This window comes from Pseudopodoces humilis, chromosome 11 (assembly GCF_049639895.1).
Source record: "Pseudopodoces humilis isolate 2021_Gansu_Grassland_sample_001 chromosome 11, ASM4963989v1, whole genome shotgun sequence".
NCBI lineage: Eukaryota > Metazoa > Chordata > Aves > Passeriformes > Paridae > Pseudopodoces > Pseudopodoces humilis.
Window position 1 is genome coordinate 2,641,190 of NC_142210.1, and position 24,590 is coordinate 2,665,779.

Genomic DNA, 24,590 nt, shown 5'->3' on the forward strand with positions numbered 1-24,590 from the left:
GCTGATGGAGCAGGACCTGGCTGAGGGATTGGGAGAGCTCTGATGTTCTTTCTGCTCATCACTTTTATTCTCTGTCCCCTGCTCCAGCCCCTCTGGCAGTGCTTTCAGGCAGATCCTCACTGCTCACAGCTCCCACCAGCTCTCAGACGGGGAGAGCAGGACCAAGTAGTGCCTGAAGGATTTGAGGGGGGTTAAAAGAGTAAATCAGGGTGGGCAGAGCTGGTGGTGTGAAGAGGAGGAGTTACTGTGGGCAATGTGCTCTGCTGGGGCTCGGCGTGGGGCAGCAGGAGCTCACATCCTCACCAGCCCTCGTGGATCTGAGTCACCTCAGACACTTTCTGGTGCTTCCACTCTTGCCAGAACACAGATTTCTTCTCTTTTTGTCAAGCTGTGCAATGGGAAGGAAGGAGCCATCATCTGCTGTGTGCACATGTGGGGAATTGGTCGTTCAGCTTCCAAAACCACAGATTTGTCAAATCGATTTGCTCCTTGGAGCCCTTTTCCAGAGCTTCCCTCTCATGGATCTGAGCGATGTCACAGGTGATCTCGTTATCTCCCCTCGCTATTTTTTCCCTCTTGGAATCCAAAGGAAGGAAGGAAGGGGAGCATTTCACTGAGCTGTTTCTTCAGAAATACATAGATGATGGGGTTGTAGACGGTGCTGCTCTTGGCAAGGATGGCTGGGACGATGCTGGCTGCAGGGGTGATGAGGCCAGGCTGCCCAAAGGTGGCCATGAGTGTCACAGCTGCCTAGGGCAGCCAGCAGAGGAGGAAGCACACCACCATCACCATCATCATCGCCATCATCATCACCATCACCACCATCACCATCACCACCATCACCATCATCATCGCCATCATCATCACCATCACCACCATCACCATCACCAGGATGCGCTGCTCCCTGTGCATGCTGCTCACCTGGGTGGGACAGAGACACAGGTCAGGCAGTGTGAAATAAAGTGTAAAGCGAAGCAGTTCAGGTGACACTGCCTGCTCTGGGGACACTGGGGGTGCCTGGGAGCTCCTGGGGTGGCTGCACTAAGGGCAGGGCTGTCAGTGTCCCCTGAAGTGCCCTGGCTGCAGAGGAGCTGCCTGGCGTGGGCAGGGCTGCTGTGTGCTCAGTGTCCCTGACAGCTGGGCTCTGATGCCTTCCTGGGCCACCTAAAACCAGAGGCCAGACAAAATCAAGGGAATAAAAAGCAGTTACATTTAATGAAGGGCCTTCAGGTACATTTAGGGCAGACAAATTTCCCCAAAAATGGACAATGGGTCACGGGTTTTCACACTTTTATCGGTTTGGTCCATTTGCACTTTGGGGGTTCATCTTCCAATTCCAGCTTCAGGGAATGAACTCATTTACCCCAAGTTTGCTGCCCCAACTCACTTTTGTTTCCATCTCTCAGGCCTGAGGCAGTGAGGTGTCCTTGATTGCCAGGCCTGGAGAGGAATTGCTGTGTCTGAGCAAAATGGGAAAGCAGCAGCTCACACTGTGTGTGGAGTTTGGAGTTACACACTAAAGAACTGCAGGATTACAGATATGTGAAAAGTATAAAAGCTAAAATCCAAAGGCATCAGCAGCACCAGCAAAAGTGCTCTTCATCTGCACCAGCCTTCTCCATTTTAGTCCAAATCCCAGCTTTTAGCTGGAGTGTCCTGGGGAGGAGGAAGGAGAAGGAGGAATGTGCCCTGGTGTGCCCAGAGGAGAGCAGCTCCCAGAGCTCCCAGCACCACTGCCCAGGTCCTGCCAGGAGAGTTCCCCAGCAAGGATGAGGTGCCCTGTACCCACTGGGGCAATGAATAACAGGGGGGAGAAAGAACTTCCTCCCCTAAATCCATGGCAAAAGGCAGCACTTGGATTAAAACCATTTACACCACACTCCTCTTCTGGACCCACACTTACTTGAAAGTAAATCCCCCTGCACATAAACACTGCTGGCCTCTGCCTCAGCCTTGTTTCCTTGTTTTCAGTGTGTTTTGAAAACCAGACCTTTTGGTGGCTGCTGTGCAATGCCTGCCCTGAGAAGTGCTGCTGTAAGCACGAGGAATTAATCATTACAAGTGGTTTTATGGGGAATCCGCTGGGATGTGTTTGAGTGTTGGAAGCCACCTTGAGACTAATTAAAAAACCTAACCAAAACTGTTCAAAAAATAGAACATATCTGTAATTGCCTGCTGAGAGAAGTCAAATACCAAGTACTTTATAAATATCTTGTTAATGTGCAAATGAAATCTTTTATGACACTTGTCTGTGATTTGAAAGGGGAAAAAAAAGTGGTATTTGCCACTAGGCAAATAAAGTTGTTAATCAAAATATTTCCATTAGTGAGAATTGAATATTTCACTCAGAGCCACCCACAGGCATCAGTAGCTCAGATTTATTCACAGACATCTAAGAGTGAAAGAGATGAAAGAAGATTTATCTTCTTGCATTGTATCTCATGCAGCTGACAAGAATTTTGTACGGCACATTGTCTATGTGTTGATTTTTTGAGTGTCTGCCACACCTTGGTATTTCACTCAGGCTGTGTGATGAAGCCCAAGCAGCTGGACTGGGGTGGAAACGAGGGTGGAGACAAGAGAGGGGCTGCATTTTGCACCGTGTGTGCTTGGTTTTTTGAGGGCACTGAAAGGCACCAGCACCAGCTGCCAGGGCTCTGAATCCCACACAAATCCCAGTTCCTCTGTGCCTTCCTGAGGTCCTCCTGTCCCCTCCCCATGCCAGGAAACTCCTGGGGCAGGTGGTGGGTGATGGCTCGCATGTGGAGCACCTCAAGGAAAACCAAAAGCTCCTTTTGCTTCTATTGATTTCTATCCATTTCAGAAAAGGAAAACAAACAACCTCTTCCTTCAGGTAAGGTCAGAGAGGACAAATGTTGTACTGGTGTCTTCCAGATGGAAATCAGGCTGGTGTGAGGCTGGGCATGGGAGGAGGGCTCTGGTGTTTAAGAACCTTGAGCTGGGTCCCATGGAGCTGTGTGATGTTTGCTCCCCACATCTCTGCAGCTCCTGCAGGGTGGCACAGGGAGGAACAGCTGCTTCTGGCCACTTTTAAAGCCAGTGGTTCACTTCTGCTGCTGCATGTTCCACCTGGGCAGTGCTCCCTTCTCAGGTAAATTCTACCAGGTGTCGCTCTCTTGACTTTTGAAGTGTTTTATCCTTTCCTAAAAAAAAAAAAAAGAGGAAAGTTTGCAGTTTTAAGACTGCTGATGCCAGGGAATGGCTCCATGGGTAAGCAAGGAAAGGTTTCAATTTCCTTGCCAGCAGCAGGAAATTATTATTTTCATCCTATGAGGCCAGAAAGTTTGAATATCCTCCCACTTCTATAACTCTCCTTGAAGCATTTTTGCTTTCAACTACAAGGCTCCCTTGGTCAGTCAAGGAAACCTGAAATATTCCTATTTTGGCCCAGATGCAGAAAACTTCTGCAAAACTAAATCAAACCCAGCAACCTTGAAATGTTGCTGCACCCCATCAGCAGATGGTGACTTGGCTGTACCACGGAACCGTGGGCTGTGCCTGGCATCACATCACCCTCTGGAGGTGGACAAAGCAAAGAGCTGTGTGAAAATGATGCTGATGAATGGTGCTTTCAGTTTAATTTTGTCTTGATAACGCCCAGGAAAGCTAAGAGCAGAAGTGTGGCCCCTGCTTGCCTTTGGCTGCTGGCCCTGGGGATTGGAAAGTCAGGATTGGAAAGTGAGTTCAGGCTGCTCCTGGCTCAGGGTCAGCAATTCCTCTGCAGGGGTTTGGCACAGGAGCACCCTGACCTGCTGTACACTGTCCTTTGCTTCTGCCTTGGGCAAAAATCTAATCCTCAATTCTGCCATGCAAGGAATTTGTTTTCAAAATCTCACTGTTTCTGTAGGTTTTGGTATAGAAAACAGACATGAAAAATGTGCTTTTATAGCCTTTGTGTTTTCTTCACTGGAAATCGAGTCTCTGCTTCTTCTAAAATGATCTTTTCAGCTTCCTAAAATTTATGGTGCCCCTGTATCACACCCTGTATGTTGAATGTGTGGCCCAGGGTACTGAGTTAGCAGGACTGGGGAGCTGGAAGCCCTGGCCCCATCTTTTCATTGCTCTTACAATGGGTTTTTTTCTCTGGCTTCCCATGGGTGCTGATTTTTATTGGCTAAGTTTCTTTTTGTTTTCTCCTGCAGAGAAACACAAGGTGGTGATTCAGCCTGCAGAGGTGGTTCATTTGCCTTTTCTTAAAATTTCACTGACCATAATTGGGACTGTACACAACCACTGCAGGAGCAGAAATGCTCACAAACAGTGTTTGTGTGGTGTCCCTGGGATGTCACAGGCAGAAGGATGTGGATGAGTGATTAATACAACAAACAGTAAGGACAGGTGTAAACAGAGGTCACTGTGGACACAGCAAAGCCCTGGCTGATATTGCTGGCACAGAAAGAACAGGGTCATCACTTCACTGGGAAAGTAAAATAGGTGTTTTCAGCACTGGGTATGGAAATTGCTCTGTCACATCCAGGCCTGGGGAGCAGAGCTGAGCCACCAGGGAGGTTCAGGAAGGTCCCACAGTGAAGAGCTCCTGAATCTCCAGGCTTACCTGAGAATCTCAGCTGAGTGACTGTGTTTTCAGTCCAAATGTGTTATTAATTTTTCTAGTCAAACATTTCCATTCCCCCTGCCTCTTTCCTGTGCTGTTTTACCTTTTTGTGCCTCCGTTACTGACACACAGTTTGGGTTGCCCTGAGCATCTCCTTGCTCTTGAAACACTTTGGAGAGCTCCACCTCACTTGGCTGTGCCAGGGAAAGGGAACCAGATGACAAATGTGACCATTCATGATGTACCAAATGTGTTCCAAATCCCACTGATGCTTCTGCCTCAGCTTCAAACCTAAATCCAGGGTGTGTTTGTGTGCCTTAATGAGCTGGGTTTGCACCAAAATGTCCCAGATTTGCCTGTTCATACACCAGCCCCAGTCTGGTGGGTCCAAACAAAACTTCTGTGCTCCTGGTGCTGCCCTGCACTAAGAGCTGGGTGAAGATTTGCCTCTGCAAATCAGCTCTTCTTTTCCCGTAAATGAAGGCTGTGGAAAACCTCCTGTGGTAAGTGAATGAACAAGAAATGTCAAAGTTGTGAAAAAATGAAATTTAAAATGTTCAAACCGTGGAAATTTGGCCAAAAGCACTCAAAGCTGGCTGTAAGCAAAGGAGGGTGGTCTCAGGCTGGCAGGGGACCACGTGCAGGGACCATCCACTGCTGATGGCTCTCTGGAAGCTGCTGTTTCAGTGTTAACACAGACCTCAGCCAAAGCTTGTGGGGAGGAGAGAGGAGAGCAGGAAGAAATCCATTTCCATCTGCTGGGCTGATGTCTTTCACCTCTGCAGCAGTATTTCTTCTTGTTTCTGAGAGGGCTTGGAAGGTGCTAGAGGAGTCAGTGAGGGCCCTGTGGTGTGCAAGGGAGATCTCTGTCTCAGATATCCTTTGAAGTGCTCACAGCATCCTCTCACACCCACCTCTGTCCTCTCAAGGGTGAACCACGTGATTTAAGATCAAAATTGAAATCTCAATTCAGTCCCTCGCTGTTATAAACACAGAGGGCTGTAAGGAGACGTCTTGTAATCACTAAAGGGGGTACTTTTTAATTTCAAACACCAGAATATTAAAATGACTCATCCTGGCTGTTGTTTGCAGAGGTTGGAGCACCGATGCAGCGCTGCTGGGGGGTTGCTGGGCTCTACACGTTCTTCTCAGTCCCTGAGCTCCCTGTAACACAGCCAGGGTGGTTCCAGGCTTCCTGTGCAGGGATGTTCTTTGGAGTTATGACTCTGCACAGCCCATCTGTGAGTGAGAATGGTTATTAAAACATCTCAGCATCTCTGATGTTCACTCAGGTTTGGTTCCCCTCCTCCTGCATCCTGCGCTGATGCTTCAGTCAGCAGTGACTGTGGTGGGAGTGTGCTCCTCTCCTGGAGAGCAGGGCTCTTCCCCAGGGTTATGTGGGACAGCAGAGCACAGGAGGAGCCAGGGCAGGGCAGCTCAGCCTACAGGGCACGGCTCTCCCTGCTGTCCTAAGGGAGAGAGCTCTGCAAGGCTCTGCTTCCCTCCTGCTCCGACTCCTCCCACGTTCGGAAGCACCTGCGGAAAAATATTTGTGCTACAGGAGGGAAAAAATAAAAATCACAGCTGCTGTGTTTTCAGCTAGAAAAGTCCTTAACGTGCTCATCAGGTCTGTGACTGCTACTGGACAAATGATGCTGTGGGTATCTCCCCTCCAGCTCTCAGAGAGGCTGAGGACAGTCCAGTCCCTCTTTAAGCAAATCCTCCAGGGAATCACAGTATCCCAAAGGGGGGGAAGCGTTGCCCATTTTTCCAGAGCCTGGCCAGCACCTGGGCTCTGGCCCTCCTTGCACATGTGCTTTCTATTCACATGATGCCTTAGGATTTTAGCTTTTATATTTGTCATGTATCTGTAATCCTGCAGTTCTTTAGTGTGTAACTCCAAACTCCACACACAGTGTGAGCTGCTGCTTTCCCATTTTGCTCAGACACAGCAATTCCTCTCCAGGCCTGGCAATCAAGGACACCTCACTGCCTCAGGCCTGAGAGATGGAAACAAAAGTGAGTTGGGGCAGCAAACTTGGGGTAAATGAGTTCATTCCCTGAAGCTGGAATTGGAAGATGAACCCCCAATGTGCAAATGGACCAAACTTATGAAAGTGTGAAAACCTGTGACCCATCATCCATTTTTGGGTGCAGCCCCTGGGGGCTTTGTCTGCCCTAAATGTACCTGAAGGCCCTTCAATAAATAGAATTGTTTCATATTCCCTTGATTTTGTCTGGCCTCTGTTTTTAGGTAGCCCCAAGAAGGTGTCACATGTAGGTGTCAGATCTTCAGTGCCAGAAGAGAGAAGAGAGAAGCGAGAAGAGAGAAGAGAGAAGAGAGAAGAGAGAAGAGAGAAGAGAGAAGAGAGAAGAGAGAAGAGAGAAGAGAGAAGAGAGATGAGTCCTTCCTGCAGCTCTGGGCAGGGGAGCTGCAGCAGAGCCCAACCACGGGAGCTCGGATGAAGAAGCAAGCCGAGATCTGGAATGGGCAGAGCTCCTGCTACCGTCTGAGCAGGGAAATACAGAAACATCTCCCAGCAGCCTTTCACTGGCACTGAACACAGCTGGAGCCAAGAGAGACAATTCCTTGGTTATCCCGCACCTGGATTGATTCAAGGTGAATTCCCTCTTCCATCACTGACTTGTGTGGCTCCTGCAGCTCTTCTGGGCTCAGCTGTCTCAAGACTGATTTTCTCTTCCCAGTGTCTGAGGTGTTCCAGTGTTTATCTGTCACAATTTCTGCCTTTGGGAATGTGTGTGCCTCACACACCCAGCTCAGCCTCGGTTTATGGTGGTTATTCATACTCCAGAGTAATGTCATCGCCCCTTCCCCTTGATAGCAAAAGATTTTAAACTCATAGAAAATTTGGGGAATTAGAAAGAAAATTAGGCTTGGCAAGCCCTGGGAAAAGTGTTAAAAGTAGGCCCTGGGAAATGTTAGGCCTTGTGCTTGCTAAGATCATGTGAAACTGCACCTGTGTAATCAGTAGATGATAAATGATACAATTGTTAGATGTGATTAGATATAATTATTGTTTAAAGAACATGAGGAACAATGTTAGGGGTTTGGGGGGGATCATGAGAAATCCATGCTTGGGTAAAATCAATGCATAGAATAATGTAAATTTAGAACAATAGAACAATGTAAATTTAATAATTAATATGTAAGTTATATAATGATAGAGTATAAAACATGTTCAGCTCAAAACCAAGTCGGGTCAGATTTGGGTCTGTGTACCCCTGACACCCAGAGCTCTTCAATAAAGCAGCTGCATATAATCCTTCTGTGATTCTGTGTTCCTGAACACTAACACCCTTCCTGCCAGTGTGAGGGAATTGCTGGAAAACAATTTCTCCCCCAGTTTCTCCTGCCCATGCTGTACAAAGCCATTACCTCAGAATTAGCAACTTGTTAATTGACATAAAGAAATCAATGTGTAACACATCAAATGTCTCCTTGCTGCACTTTTTTCTTTTCCATAACACTTGGGGGACCAAGGGGGCAGAGTGGAAACCATGGCAAGGTGTTGGCTTTTCCTGCCTGTGATTGCTGCTCGAGGTAGATTTGACTCAACCCAGGGCAGGAGTCTGTGCAGAAAAGCAGAATATTGAGCCTTGCACTGATCTGCTTGGATGAACACCAGTCAATGATTTTAAGGCAGGGCCTCAGATTAATTTGTCAAGGAGGTAACAGAAGAGCAGGTTGTCTGTGAATTAAAGGGGAAAAAAGCCCAACCACACTAATACAGTGACACAAACTGGAATTGATTATATTTGCATTGTGACAAGTCATGTGAGAGGACTCAGCTTGTCAATGGCTCTGACTAATGACTTTCTAACCCCTGTGCTCACAAAATGATTTATCTGTTTCCAGCCAGCATTTCTAAGGTCGCATGTGCTGCCTACAGCTGTTCCAAAACCTGGCAGCAGAATGGGCTCTCCTGCAGGATTCATGGGTTTTGCCTGTGTGTTGCTTTTGGTGAGCTGGCTATTTCCAGCCAGAACCTGGGATGCAGATCATGTTTGAGCAGGTGGTTTGCCCAGGCAGGTGTTTATTTTACCAGGGCATCTTTACACACCACTCCTGGGCTGTGCACGGTGCTGAAACACAGGAGAGCCCTTCATTCAGGGCATCCCGAGCTCGGGGTGAACACAATGCTGGCTCCCAGGCCCTGGTACTAGAGGAAATTCTAAACTTGTGTTTCTTGGCAGCCCATGAATTGTTTGCACTGCCAAAGCTGTCTTTGAGAGCCCATGTGCACTGTTTCTGCTGCCTGGAGGGGTTTGCAGAAGTTACAGGCACAAAGCTTTTCAAACCAGCCAGGGGGTTTTGGATGAGGATGAGTCCAGCCCCCCTGCACGACCCAGAGGGTTTGTCCTGCTGCAAGCAGCTCTGGAACAGGTTACCCCAACAGCCTGTGCCCCTGCTGTGGCTGCCAGCCCTTCCCAGGGCACTGGGCTCTCAGAGAAAGAGGCAGATTTGCTGTTCTGCTCCTCACAGCTTGCTCAGCTTGGCTGCTGCTGCCTCCCAGGCTCTGCCTCGCTGCTGCCATTTCCAAACCTCCATAAATTCTGTCATTCTCCTGAAGTGATCTGGGCTGAGGGATTACAGCTTCCCTGCTGTGGCATGGATCCTGTGAGCTGCTCTGGAGCTGCACACTCAGCTCTAGGGGCAGTAACACGCTCTCCAGGCTCTGCTGACACCACCAAGGCCATCCTAGAGCATCCCTGCTCTCTGCAGCAATCCCCAGCTGGCAGATTTCTGCCTTTCAAGAATGGGACAGGACATGGGGGGCACAGCCACCTCCTGCCATCCCCTGGGGCACTGTGGTGAGGCCAAGGAAGCAGAGATGAACCCCCTGACCCAGCTGTGTGCCAGGGCACACCTGCATCGTGCTCCTGATTCCCCAGGAAAGCAGCAGCCCTCTTTTTGCTTCTGCCTGGGCCCTGCACAGTTCTTCACAAGAAAGCTGTGAAACCTGTATCAAAACAGAAAGACTTCTCAGAAAGGAGATAATTAAGACTAAAGATGAATGTGATTGGAAACTAGATAGCCCTCATTTTCTAATGGTTGTTTTCAGAATTCAGATTTCTTGTCGACAGTGTGCTGTAATACATCCCAGCTCCTGTGGTACTCACTGGAAATGGCTCAGAGCAAACCCTTCCCTCTGGCCATTCCCTGCAAGCCTCAAACAAGACAGGGGAGGAAAACCAGATCTGCTCTTAGTGGTGAAAATGCCCATCACGTTTAAGGAAACTGTGACCTTGAAGCAATACAGTGGGAATGGGAGCCATTTCCAAGAGTTTAAGCATCCCTGCATATCCCCCGTGATGACAACCAGGGCAGAAATCAGAGCATGGAAATACAAATGTCAAGTGAAAGGATACAATTTGCCATGCCTGGCTGAAACCAAGCACCCTGATCTCCCAGCACAGTTTCACTCCTGTCAGTGCTGGGGATAATCTCAGTTACAGGCAGGAGCTGAAAGCACCATTAAAGGCTTACAGAGCGTTCCCTGTAATTTAGGATCTACTAAAAACACAAATGTCTGTTGTTCAGTTCCTTAAATATTAAGCTGGCATGTGAAGCTTATTTTGTTCTCTTTTTCCTCTCTCTCTTACACACACCAGGGATTTTGCTGCTTCTGCACTTTGCTGCCCTGAGGGATCCTGGGCAGCAGCACAAGCAGCTGGGAGCAGCCTGGGGCAGGAACAGGCATGGCACAGGGGATGGGAGGCAGGAGAGAGGCTCTGAGGCTTCTTCCCCTGCACCTCCCTTCCCTCCTGGCTTCCCAAACGAGCCCAGGTGCATCCACAGAACCATCCAGCTCTGACTTTACCTATTCATGGAAAATCCCCCTTCCTGAAAGGATCATTTAGATTCAGACAGAAAAAAATTCATATTATTTTCTCATGTTTTGGAGTTTCTGCAGGACCAGACAGGAAAGACAGCTCCTGACCATCTGGTAGGAAGGGTCACAGCCCCTGCCAGCACCGTGTCCCTCTTCCACAGCACCGTGGTTCCTGATGGAGCAGCTCAGGTCACTGCAGAGATCCCACTGCTCCCTGCATTCACAGAGAGCTCTGCTGAAGCTGCTGTGCTCTGCTGCTGCCTGAGCTGCTGCTCTAACACACCCTGCCCAATGCCCACAGCTGTCCTGAAGACAGACAGCTCTCCTGAGCCCAAATGTAACATTTTCTGTGGTGGCTGCATCAGTGGGAAGAGGATTTCACGCAAAAACTTGGGCCCCTCAGTGCTGCTGCACAGGTGCAGCTCCAGCAGAAATAAAGGTTCTGCTGGCACTGGAGAGGGCAGAGCCAGGAGAGCTTGTCCAAGCTCTGGGGATCACTCTGCCACGTCAGACAGCACAACCTTCGACAGGAAAGCAGGTTTGCTTGCTGTTTTTTGCCCTTGGAGGAACTTTGGAGAGCCTCTCTTGCAGGCAGGACCTGCTCCAGCCCCAGCTGCTGGGAATACTTTGCAACATCAGCAGCTCTAAAACAGAATTTTTACCTTTAAAAGATGGAAACACACTGAAATCCTATGAAATCCAGCCCTTGCCTGCACTTAGGGGACTGGTCCGTGGTGATGCAGGAGAAGCAGCTGTTCCCAGCAAAGGATTACCAGGGAGGACTGAGCTGGCTTTTGTGGGGAATTAAAGGTATTTGTAACAAGACAATGGGCTGGGGGGGTGTATGGGAATTAATTTAAACATCTCCACTGATTTAATTTGCTTCTGCCCAAAGTCCCTGAGCAATAATAAGCTTAAATTAAATATTTACATCTACAAATATAGCCCACAGAATGATGATCTTTATCTAACTCCCTCTAATCTTTCAGGTGCTCGCTGCACGAGGTGAGCCCGAGCCAGGTCTGGGAACACGGATGGGGCTGGAGCCTGGGGAGGGCTCCCAGGGTGCAGGGACCCAGCTTGGAGGAGTTTAGGGGGTGGATGATCCCTTTGTGCTGGGAGGGAGTCCTTGCCTGTCCACAGGCTGGTCCCCAAGGAGGAGCTGCCACGTTCACCAGTCTCTCCCAGCATCATCACTGGAGCAGCCAGTGCTGGTCCATCGCTCCCCAGGACTTGTGGCTAAAGGCAGATGTTCTTCACAAAGGAGAAAAACCTCTGCACTGGCACTTCCAGCTGCCTGATGGTGTTTGGTACCAAATGTTCCACTGGGGTAGCAATATTTAAAGCTAATATTCCTTATCTTGGCAAAAAATAATAAAAGCTCATGGTCATTAATGGACTGGCTTTGCTTTGTGTCCAGGGTTATCTGCATGTCACGGGTCTCTCTTACTGTTTCTGTTTGTTAAGTTACATCTTCCTGCTTTGCCTGATCCTGCCAGCAGCCTGGTTATATGTGACTATTTTCTTAGCAGCCCATTTTGGCAGGGTTCACTTTTCTGCTTTCAGAAGAGAAGCACTGATCTTCAGAAACCACAGCTCCCACACTGACCATGGCTATCAGCTGCTGCTAATGCTCACCCCTCCATAGAATTCCTGCAGATTTAAATCCTAGGACCAATCTCATCGAGCTAGGTCAATCTTTCCTAGTTTTAGTTAGGGGTAATTCAAAGTATCCATTATCTTCACTCTGGAAAACTTCCCTCATTTGTCATGCTGTCATAGGGTTTTAGCTTTTATATTTTTCAGACCCTGTACTGCTTTAGAGTCTAACTCTGAGCTCCGTGGCCTGTCAGCCCCTGTTCTCCCATTTTGTTCAGACAAAACAATTCCTCTGGGCCTGGAAGCCAAGGACACCCCACAGCCTCAGGCCCTGAAAGAATAAACAAAAGTGAATTGGGGGGAACAAACTGGGGGTAAATGACTTCATTAGCTGCAGCTGTAATTGGAGCATTAACCCCTGAGATGGAAATGGACCAAACTTGTAATTGTCTGAGAAACTTGTGACCATCTTCCAGCTTGGGTGCAGCCTCTGGGAGGTTTCTGACTGCCCAAGGTGTGCCTGTTGAAGGCCTTCAATAAACACCCACTGTATTCTCTTAACTCTGTCCAGCCCCTGCTCTGGGGATCCATCCCAAGGCATCAGCTGCAGCCGTACACATCTGGGTATGACCTTTAAAGCCCTGGTAGGCTGGAGCCTGTCACCAGGACAGTCCCAGGAGAGGCAGTTTCCAGGGGTGGCAGCACATCTGACAGCAGAGGAGTTCTAAAGGTGATCGAGGTGATCATCAGCTTCTGCCTGCTTTGGGGTCACAGTCAAAAGGCAGCTGAAGAACCAACTCACCTGTCTGACAGCACAGGGCAGCTTCCCACAGGAATAGACAATGATGGCAAAAGGGATTACGAGGCAAAAGATGAAAAGACAGATGATGTAGGACGCGTTGTTGGCATCCTTGGAATGCCAGTTCACAGAGCAGGTTATCCCTGGTCCTTCAGGCCCATAGCTGCTCCAGCCAAAAAGAGGGGAAAGAGCCCAGAGCAAGGAGTATGTCCAGGACAGGATGATGCCTGTCCATGTTTTCCTGTAGTTGGTGGTGTCAGCCTCTGTTCTTCTGGTCATGGTGCAGTAACGCTCGTACGAAAGCACAGCCAGGGAATGAGTGAGATGATGCCTGTACCAAAGCAGACACTTGTGTCAGCAAAAATGAATGAGTGAATGAAGGCTTTGCTCTATCTCCCCCCAAAATATTTAATATTTCAAATATTTCAAGCTATGGATGAGACTGATGGCACTGGCTTTGGAAACAAGGTGGGCAAGGACTGGCACTGGAGGTGTCCCCCTAAGAGCAAGAGGTGCTGAGGGCCTGACCCCACTCACCAAAAGCTGGGGGTGTTTAAACACCAAAACCAGTCAGTTATAAATGCTGATCAATAATTAAGCACATCTGTCTGAAGGGATACATGTGTGTGTGTGCGTGACCTGCAGCGAAATCCTGGCTTCTCCATCAGATTTGGTTCTTGCTGCACCTGTAAAATGTGAGATTCATACCTAGATTTGCCCAAAGTGTGGAGCTGATCTAGTGCTCCTCCACCAGCTCTGAAGTGCAGCCTTCTGAACCCTTCTTGGGGAAGTGCAGCCCCACAGGGTTTTCGTGCTCTGCATAATGAAGAGCTGTAGATGAAACCCTTGTCCTGAAGCCCCCTGTGCCAGCAAGTGCCCCGGTGTGCCCTGCTCAGGGGGGCAGGCAGCTCCTGAGCCTTTGCAGAGACACTTATGGGTCTCCTGCAATTGGGGTACTGCCAGCAGACACCAGTGGGGCAATAAAACCACTGGCAGTAAATCAAAGGCTTCTTTTGCATGCAGAAACACTGGAGGGGAAGCAGTTTCTCAAGCTGATTTAAGAGTTTGCAGTTTCCCTCCACACACACCTCCCAGGCAGCATTGTGGAAGCGGTGCTGCAGGTACCAGGGGATGCTGCTGCATGCTGACACACTCCTGCTAAACTTTCCTCGCCGAGTAAAGGTTTCACATGCACACATTTGACTTGTTACCCTGCATCACTTCAAGAGGGAAAGAGATGGCAGCAAACATCCAAACTGCAGCTGCTGCAAACATCTCTTTAGAGGGTGCATAAGCAGTCTCGGTGTCGTTTCTAACATAACGAGGCTGGTTCTGTGCTCCGTTGTCATCCTTTAAAGCCTGTAGGGCTCTTCCTCAGCCGCTGGAAACGCGGTGTGGAGCCTGAATGAGGACTCACACAACGCTGCCGGGCTTCTGGGCTTTTCCCAGCAAAACAACCACAGAAGCTGGGAGAGTTTCACCCCAGCCCGGTGCTCCTGGCGTGCCGGGTGTCCGCTCCCCACTCACAGCCCGAGCTTCTCCCGCCTGTGCGCACCGGGGCAGCAGCCACCGCACCTGGGGGCTGGGCTGGGCACCCTCGGTGGGGCTGGGCTGGGCACCCTCTGTGGGGCTGGGCTGGGCACCCTCGGTGGGGCTGGGCTGGGCATCCTCGGTGGGGCTGGGCACCTTCTGTGGGGCTGGGCTGGGAACCCTCTGTGGGGCTGGTCTGGGCATCCTCTGTGGGGCTGGGCACCTTCTGTGGGGCTGGGAACCCTCTGTGGGGCTGGGCTGGGCATCCTCTGTGGGGCTGGGCACCCTCTGTGGGGCTGGGAACCCTCGGTGGGGCTGGGCACCTTCTGTGGGGCTGGGCTGGGCACCCTCGGTGGGGCTGGGAACCCTCTGTGCGGCTGGTCTGGGCATCCTCGGTGGGGCTGGGCACCCTCGGTGGGGCTGGGCACCCTCGGTGGGGCTGGCCCGTGCCCTCCCCTGTCCTCCCCGGAGCTCCCGGCGCTGTCCCGTCCCCTCCCGGCCGAGCTCTCCGCTGTCCCCGCACCCCCGTGCTCGCTGGCCCGGCCCGGCCGGTCGCACTCACCGCAGAGGGCGGTGGCGAGGCCGTGCCGGGCGCAGGCGGCCCCGGGAGCGGCGGTGGCCCCGGGGCCAGCCCGAGCGGGATGCCCAGGGCACAGCCCCGCAGCTCAGGCCGCTGAGCGCGGTGTTGAGCGGCAGCAGGGTGATGGGGGAGCGCCAGAAGAGCAGCAGCACCAGCAGCTTGCTGCAGAAGCCCAGCCTCCCCGCGGGGCTCAGGCACCGCTGGGCCCGGCCCGGACATCACTGCAGGCGGCGCCGGGAGCCGGATCCGAGCTGGATCCGCGCTGGATCAGAGCTGGATCCGCGCTGGATCCGCGCTGGATCAGAGCTGGATCACAGCTGGATCCGAGCTGGATCAGAGCTGGATCCGAGCTGGATCAGAGCTGGATCAGAGCTGGATCCGAGCTGGATCAGAGCTGGATCACAGCTGGATCACAGCTGGATCCGAGCTGGATCAGAGCTGGATCAGAGCTGGATCCGAGCTGGATCAGAGCTGGATCAGAGCTGGATCACAGCTGGATCCGAGCTGGATCCGCGCTGGATCAGAGCTGGATCAGAGCTGGATCCGAGCTGGATCAGAGCTGGATCACAGCTGGATCACAGCTGGATCCGAGCTGGATCAGAGCTGGATCAGAGCTGGATCACAGCTGGATCCGAGCTGGATCAGAGCTGGATCCGCGCTGGATCCGAGCTGGATCAGAGCTGGATCAGAGCTGGATCCGAGCTGGATCCGAGCTGGATCCGAGCTGGATCCGAGCTGGATCAGAGCTGGATCAGAGCTGGATCACAGCTGGATCCGAGCTGGATCAGAGCTGGATCCGAGCTGGATCCGAGCTGGATCAGAGCTGGATCAGAGCTGGATCACAGCTGGATCCGAGCTGGATCCGAGCTGGATCCGAGCTGGATCACAGCTGGATCACAGCTGGATCCGAGCTGGATCCGAGCTGGATCCGAGCTGGATCCGAGCTGGATCAGAGCTGGATCAGAGCTGGATCAGAGCTGGATCCGAGCTGGATCAGAGCTGGATCAGAGCTGGATCCGCGCTGGATCAGAGCTGGATCAGAGCTGGATCAGAGCTGGATCCGCGCTGGATCAGAGCTGGATCAGAGCTGGATCAGAGCTGGATCCGAGCTGGATCAGAGCTGGATCCGCGCTGGATCACAGCTGGATCACAGCTGGATCACAGCTGGATCTGAGCTGGAGCTGCCAGTTTTTCCAGGAGAATGCTGTGGGATCTTTCAGACCATTTGCTGAAAATGTGTCAAAAAGTCATGTTAATAATGCAAAATGAGTTTGATCTCTTTGATTTCACCTGGAAAATCACATCACTTGCTATTTGTGGCGGCTAAAGGACTTGCCAACTCATTTGGGGGAAAGTGCAGCACATCTGTCTCCTTGATAATCTGGGAACGTGGCTGGAATTGCACAGCTGCCGGTGAAACTGTGGCTTCTCCGCCGGAAAAAATAAATTAAAAAAAAAGGGAATTACCGGAACCCAAATGTGGAATCTGAAGCGATTTAGTCGCGTTTTCCTCAATTTTAGCAACGGCCACAAGATGGCACAGGGCCGCTCGGAGTAGGATGGGGTTTGGTCCCTGGGGAAGAGGCTTTTCCGAGTTTCCTGGAGCAATGGGCTGGGCTGAGTGTGGGTACCACACGATACCCGTGAGACCCGTGTGTGGCACAGCCGGACAGCGGGGACCTGCACCCCGTGTCACCTCGGCTCTGCCAGAAGTTGATCTCCAGGTAAATGCCTTGGCCGAGGCTCTCTTCTGGCGGCCTGGCTGGTACCAGGGTGAATTCCCTGCCAGGCTAGGAGCTGCCCGTGTCACCCGTGCCACCCGTGTCACCCGTGCCACCCGTGTCACCTGTGTCACCCGTGTCACCCGTGCCACCCGTGTCACCCGTGCCACCCGTGCCACCCGTGCCACCCGTGTCACCTGTCCTGTGAGTGACCGCAGGACACGCGGGGACCCAGGGCAGGGCTGGGCGTGGCAGCAGGACAGACAGTCCCAGGGCGCTGCTGGTGCCCAGAGAGGTTCCCTGGAACAGAGACTGGCCAGAGTTAAAGGAATAAAGTGGGGATTTATTAAAAGGCCTTCAAAGGATACACCCTGGGCAGTGCAAGAGCCTGGCTGAGGATACACCCAGGATGGAGCCAGGATGCAACCAGGATGGAGCCAGGATGAATCCAGGATGGAGCCAGGATGGAGCCAGGATGGAGCCAGGATGAATCCAGGATGGAGCCAGGATGGAGCCAGGATGGGCCCAGGATGGACCAGGATGGACCAGGATGGACCCAGGATGGATCCAAAATGGGCCCAGGATGGTGTTTCATGAGTTCTCACACTTTTATGAGTTGTGCTCCATTTCCATCCTGGGGTTAATTGTGCAATTCCAGCTCCAGGTTTGCAGTCCCATCCTCCCAGGTTGCTCTCCTCAGTTTCCTGCTGTTTGCACCTCTTGGGCCTGGAGCTGCAGCGGTGTCCTTGGTTCTGGGGCTGGGAAAGGATTGTTGTGTCTGACTGAGCTGTGAGGAGAACTTGCTACCACGTTCTGTGGAGCTCAGAGTCACACACTAAGGCAGTGCAGAAATATCTGTAATATTCTGGAAATATTAATAAATATTATAAATAATATACAATAAATATAATAAACATTATAATAATAATCAAAACCATAAATATTGTATATATACACATATACACATACAAATATATAAATATATAAATATATAAATATATAAATATATACATATATAAATATGTAAATATAAATATAAATATAAATATATTTATATATAAATATATAAATAAATATATAAAAATATATAATTATATAATATATATAGATATATAAATATATAAATATATGAATATATGAATATATAAATATATTAATATATAAATAATATAATAAATAGATCTAGAAATATGGAAGCTAACACTGAAGGCATGATTGTGGTGGATCTGAGGGCAGGATGCCAGCCACCAGAGGAGGTGCTGTTCCCACTGATGGCCCAGGACTGGCAGCACTAAAATTCAGCATCTGCACAGCTGGACCCAGTGCTGGCAGATTTGTATCAGCGTCCAGCCAGCAGCCAAACACATTCCCCACACAAATGTTTTGATAATGGCTGGAAAGGAGCAGGAGAGAGACACGGATAATCTCCAGCTCACAGCACTCTGGGGGCTGTGCTGTCCCGTAAATCCCTTGTTCTGATGTGGAATCCCACCAGCCACAGCCATCAATGGCACTGAAGTCAACATCGTTGTGGCAAATTATCTTTTCTTTCTTACTAATGATAAGAGAAGGAATAATCCTCCTACAGGACTAATTACAGCCAGAGAAACTGTGACAATGAAAAGAACTCCCTTTGCCAGCATTTGAAAATTTACAATTTACATTAACTAAGAGGCTTATGTGAATAATACTTATTATTTTGTACATGGCCCATCTCTGGTCCCATCTATTCTGATCTCAGTAAATCAGGGTGTAATTAATCACAGAGGATTAAGGACAAAGATTGGAAAATTCAGTAGAAGCAAAACTCTGGTTGGTTTTGGTTTAAAATAAGCTTGGGTTATCTGTCACAAAGGATGTGACAGCTCTGCTTCCCACTGCCAGCTCTCAGAAATCAGTGTAATTCTTGTTTCAATTTTTGAGTTGTTTTTTATTTCTTAAAGATTCTTTTTTTTTAAAAAAAATAAAGATATTTATAAATCATCATGTCCTTGTAGGGCTGCAAGCCCCAGAGTGCCTCAGAGATGTACCAGCCCTGAGCTGCAGCCTTGGGTCTCCCAGCCTGGACCACACTGCTGACACAGGGTGTCAGATCTCTCTGAAAAATGTTGTTCTTGTGGTGACATTAGTGCAGTCTGTGCTCCTCTCCAGCCTGTCAGCTTCCCCAGAAGATGGGGTGTGGTGGGACAGGTGAGCACAGCAGCGTGGGCCTGGGGGAGCCAGGAGACCTGAGTGCTGGCATGGTCCTCCACACCAGGGAAAGGGTCTGGGGAGGAATGTGTGTCTCAGGGAACCTGGAAATTAAATAGAATGGACATCAAACCGTAACAAAAGATTTTAATTTAGCACTGGGGGCAAATGGACATCAAAAAGGCAAAGAAAAAGCAAAACAAGTATGTTGCTTGGGATGTTAAAGTCAGTTGTGTCTGTGTGAAAGACAGCCTGGTACAGAAACAGGGGCTTCCCTGTGCAAAAGTCTCAAGAGCCTTAAGAGAAGGGCTTTGGCCAGTTGGAGTCACTGGGCTCTTCCCTCTCCCTGTGGAGAGGCAGGTGGCTGCATGGCAGAGCTCAAAGCCTACAGAGGTGTTATGAAGCAGAGCCCTGCTCCTCTGCTCACAGCAGAGAAGAAAAACAAGGGAAAAACCCCAACAAAAACCCCAGGAGAAAACAAGATTTAACTCTTTTAATCTTTGAGACAACAACATTTCTGAACAGATGTGTCAGTGACCAATTTCCAGGGATACATTTCTCACAGCAGGGCATCCTCAGGATCCCTTTCATATCACAGCAAGACAGAAGAGCTGTGAGGCATAAGCATACAAGCACAATTTGCCCTATGCTGAATCACAAAAGAGGCTGTCAGAGAAGGTAGATAATAAGCTGTGTAAACAAGGAAAAAGCTTAATGACTTTTTCTCAATCTCTTTTTTCAAGGCCTAATAAGGCTCCTGGGATGTACTAAAAGCCAGAGAGGTCCCTGTGCTCTGCATGTTACAGACATTTCCAGAATTATTTTTTTGTTGTTGTTTTTTTTCAGAACTGGGCAAGGGCAAATACAGGGGGAGTCTCTCAGCCATGAGAAGCTGTCCTGCCCACACCTGTGGGTGCCCAGGTGCCCTGGGAGCAGCACAGAGCTGGCTCCTGGCAGGATAGTGCTTGGAGCTCAGGGGGCACTGCCTGTGGAGTGACTCCCTAAAAACCTCCCAGCTGCCAGATACACAAGGCCATTCAGCAGGTTACCAGACCCACCTCTCTGCACTCCTGCCTGCAAAACCCAGGTGAAGAAGCTGAGCCTGCTGTCAGCTGCCCCTGGCCCCTTTGAAGGGTGCACGAGTGCCACAGCAAAGGCTCTGGGGTAGGTAATGAACACCCAGGGTGTCCTGTCAGCTGCACACAGCCAGACCCCCAGAATAATTCTGCACTGAGTGTTTAACTTTGTTTTGTCCTGCTGCAAGAATTTAAAATGCCCTGCAGCAGCTCTGTGTAAATGATGTCCCAGTCCCAGGTCCCTGCTGTCACCAGAGCAGCCTGAATTTGACATCACCCTCACTGCTCTCAAAGGTCAAAATAGAAGCCTGAATTATGCTACAGCTTGGTGTTATTCACACCTGATTCTTGTGGTATTGAGGGGTCATCTTCCAGACAGACCTTAAAACCACAAATGAGCCTGTTTCCTCTCTTTGGCTGCATTAAAAATAATTTGAGCATCAGTTTTCCCAGCCAAATTTAACACTGATGTCAGCAAAGCACTTTAACTGGAGGCACCCAAGCTGAGGTTCAGAAGGGTCTCAGCCCAGCAGACACAGCACAGAGGGCTGCTTGAGCTGTGCTTTGACTTGCCATGGTGATGGCAGTGTCTTCAGAACTGGCAATTTGAAACTCCAAATTGTTTCAGGCAGGAATTACTTTTACTATATAGGTGGAGCACCTAAAAGCAACCTGGACCATGTTTAGGACGCTGGAGCAGGGGCCTGCATCCCTCCCGGGGATGGGATCTTTCCCTGGAGAAAAGCTTGAAGTTGTGAGAGCTGCAAGTTTTCAAATGTCAAGAGGAAATATCACTGTCATGAGAATCTGCCCACACAATGTGAGGCTAATCTGAATTTTGGAGTATGAACTCTTGCACTTACAGACTGTCTTATATGGAAATGATGATACAAAGTTAAACATTTCCTTTAGACACCATTTCCCCCTGACTATAACCTTCTGGTCACCTCGGGTGTTAGAGCATCTGGCATAAATCCTGGCAGAGCCACTGCAAACTGGCTGTGAGAAAAATGGAGATTGATCACTGTTTAGAGGAAAAGCAACACAGTGATCTGCAATCAGGAAAGCAAATCAAGCCGAGATTTCCTGAGACAAAAGGCTTACAGTGAAATTAACGTAACTGAGTGGAAGAGAGAGGAGGAACCATGATTGGTTTCATCAAACACATAAGCAAGTTGAGCAAATAATTTCCTCCTTGCTCCCTGTTTCTTTCCCTGAGAGGATGTGGTTTTACTTGGATTTACTGGTCCTGGGTATTTCTATTTGAGGATCTCCATCTGTCTGGCTGATAAATTGTCACTGTGGATTTATGTCAATGTGAGAGGGAGCAGAACACAGCTGTGGGGCAGCAGCTCACAGAGGTGTGGGTGTGAGACAGGAAAGGCTTGGGGCAGGGTGGGTGCTGGAGGTGCCTGGCCCAGCTCCCCATCCTGCTGTGCCCAGAGCTCCCCTCTATCCTCACCCCAGTTTACTCACTGCTCCAGCCCCTCAGCACGGGGAACAGGAAGGAAATTCGCCCTGTGTGGCTGCTGGGGATCTCTCTGAACACACCCAGGTGCACAAGGCTGAGGTGGGCAGGCGTGTGCTCGCAGCCACGCAGGATCAGCATCCTACTTCCCGTGGCAATGAAGGTTTCATTAATAGGAACAGTGTTTGGGCACCCCAGCACTTCAAAAAACCAGTAGAGAACTCTGTCACCTTGTAGCAAACTAGGAAATTGCTTTCAAATTTAATGGAAGTGAGTCATGGATGGTTACTTCCCATACCTGCAAGTTTTTAAACCTAGAGGTCTAGGAGGCAGAAAATAAACACCACATCTCATTTGTGTCATATGCCTTCTGTAATACCAGCAGAAGAGGCTGGCTTCTCCCTTTTAGTTCAGGGAGGAAAGGAAAGGAAAACTACCAGATGAGACCTTTTATTTCAGGGAGGAAGGGATAACTACCAGATGAGAGGTTTCATCTGTGTGAGACACTCACTGTGCTCAAGACCACGGTGAGTCGTGACCGACATCTCAGTCAAAATGCCAGCAAGGTGCTGATGCAGTGAAAGAAATAATGCACATTTTAGGGGCTGCTGGGGTCAAGCAATAGCCTGAATTAAGCAACTTAGAGCAGCACATGTGTCCCCAGAGGCTCCTGCTCAGTGTGACCAAGGGGTCACAGCCTGCTCTCTCTAAGGTGTTGTGTTAGAGGTGACCTGGGGCACGGCATTTCGGGCACACCAGCAGCAGATTCACTCAAAGCTCAAGTTTCAGGTGGGGCTTTCTCTTGTGCAGCAGAGTGACGTGCACAGCAGATGGAGACCCCCAGCAGGTAACCCCAAAGTGTTTTCTCTAAGATGGGGAGCACTGGTGTGCTGGGAGAGGGGCTCAGTGCTTTAACCCATCCCAGGGCTCTGGGAGCCACTAGGTCACATCCCTGTGCTTCAGTGTTCTGCTGGACAAGCAGGTCAGGAGATACCTGTGTTGATTTTTAAGGACCAACCTCCCACAGGAAGTCTTTTCCTCTCCAAATCAACCAATAGTGCAACGAATGAGTATTTTAAAGCACTGAAAGTATTTCAGCCATTGAAGCTAGGGAGAGATAAAAGGCAGGGACCCAAATAAGGGTAAAGGGGATATTGTCACTACTGCAGCACAAAACCTGGGCAGGTTTAGATGTCACTGAGTAGCATCAAGGAAAGCCCTGCCCTAAATAGGCATGGGAAGGTGCAGGGTTGTTTATGTGCAGGCTCAGGGGCCGTATCAGCGACATCTGGAATCTGCACTGCGGTCAGATATTTGCACAAAGGAGCTGTGGGGAAATTTGCTGAGACACAAGCTGTGGTGGTAAAGGCTCTCACGCAGGAGAAAAGTACTGGAGCAAAGCAGACACAGAGCCAGGCACCAAATGAACTTGGCAGTTAAATGGGGTCCAGCACAACTCTGTGGGGTTCTGCTTTTCCCCTCCTCAGGCGCTCTCTGATGCCCTGGGCTCGCTGCTCTGCACAGCCCCTGCTCGCTCAGTGCTGCCAAGGGGAGCAGCCACCACCACCACGTGGAGTCTTTCTTGGCCAACTTTCATGTCCAAATTTTGGGGATTTTGTTTTCCTAGACAAGGGGGAGGTCTGGAAGTGGGAGGCCCGTGGAAAGCCTGTGTTTGCTGGGCAGAGCTGTCAGTGTTGTCAGGGTTCTGGGCAAAAGGGTGAGTCTGGCACCAGGGGGTTGGAACTGTTGTGCTATGTTGAGTTACCTTTGATGAGTGGTTGGATAACAGGGTGATCAAGTAAGAGTGAAAATGCCTTGGTGTACATCAGTGGCTCTCTGTGGGTGCACAGCTTCACACATGTTTTAACTCTGAGATGTTGAAAGCCAGGATTTCCAAGCTCAAAATTAAATTTCAGTGTCAGAGGCTGGAGCTGACCTTACCAAACCATGTTTCCCTTCTTCCTGTCCATGCAAGTGAGAAATATGCACATCTCACAAATGTGTTTATCAGCCAAGTTCATGATCTTTGCTCTTCTGTTTTATTCTTTGAGCACAGTGTGTCAGCACAGCCCTGCAAAGGGGAAACGTTAAGATAGATATTTTTTACAGATATTTATAGATATGCTTATATGTCTCCCTGGCCTGAAAAGCAAAGCAAACATGACCAACTTACTGTTTTACTCTACAAGGCAGCCCTGCAAAGGTTATCACTCCATCCCATCTCTGACATAATACATTTTCTACTTGTGCAGAGGCAGATCTGTGGCTCACACCAGCCAGCAGGACCAGGGTGTCACTGCCTTCAGTCCTGTTACTCCAATGGCACAAGATTATTATTGCTTTTTTGTCCTGTTCTGTGGTTTTTCTTTGCGTGGCTCATCTCTCCATCAGAAAAAAAGGGTGTGTTTCTGACATGCAGTAATGAGCATGAAATCAAAATGTAACTCCGTGGCATGATTATTCTCTGCTAAACCTCCCTTTCTAGTCAGTGAGCTCATCTGCCTTCAGGAAATACTGAATCAAAGGGTGATTCTAAATCACTATTCCTAAATATCCATTTATTAAAGTCATTATTAAACTGCATTTCTAAATTTACTTTAATTTTCAGGAAACGAAAACAGATCTGATATAACAGTGAATTTTTGGTACAGACTCATCATCACCTCTCCAAATGAGGTGTGACCAACTTGAATCTAATTTATCACCTCTCCTTTGCCAGGTTATCTCTGGTTCTTAAATGATGGGGCAATTTTCTTTCTGGAAAGTGGATGTTTACGGAGCATTCTCCCTCCCTGTACCTCTGATGGCTTTCCTGCCTCCTGCAGCAAAAGTTTCCCAGTTTAAAAACCTCTGAGCTAAACTGCTCATTCTCATCCCCATTATGAAAAACAAAATAGAATGGGCTTTAGAAGGCAAGTGGAAAAAATAAGCAGGGGGAAGAAGGGTGCTGAATCCAGTGAGTTTCAGGGAGACTTTTATTTGAGGAAACCAGCATACACATATTCCAGCCTAGTCTGTGCTGGTAATGCCTGGAAGACTGAGAGCAAAGCAGTTCTATAGGCAAAGTCCAAAAGTATAAGCAAAAGCCTCTATCACTCGTAGGTACTACATTGCAGGAGTGATGCTTCTCCCAGGCTGAAAGTGCCTCTGTCCAAATGCAGAAATGGAGATGATAACTGCAGGCAAATTACAGACT

The 24,590-nt window shown here is 49.5% G+C and overlaps 1 protein-coding gene across 1 annotated transcript; it reads right to left on the minus strand.

The window, feature by feature from the left end:
- Window positions 1-549: 549 nt before the first annotated feature.
- Window positions 550-23,364, minus strand: LOC102114685 (pinopsin-like). Its single transcript, XM_088061121.1, is given in 6 exon segments — window positions 550-794; window positions 882-921; window positions 8,993-9,006; window positions 12,829-13,160; window positions 14,922-15,101; window positions 23,336-23,364. Coding segments are annotated over 6 exon segments (840 nt in total).
- Window positions 23,365-24,590: the final 1,226 nt, after the last annotated feature.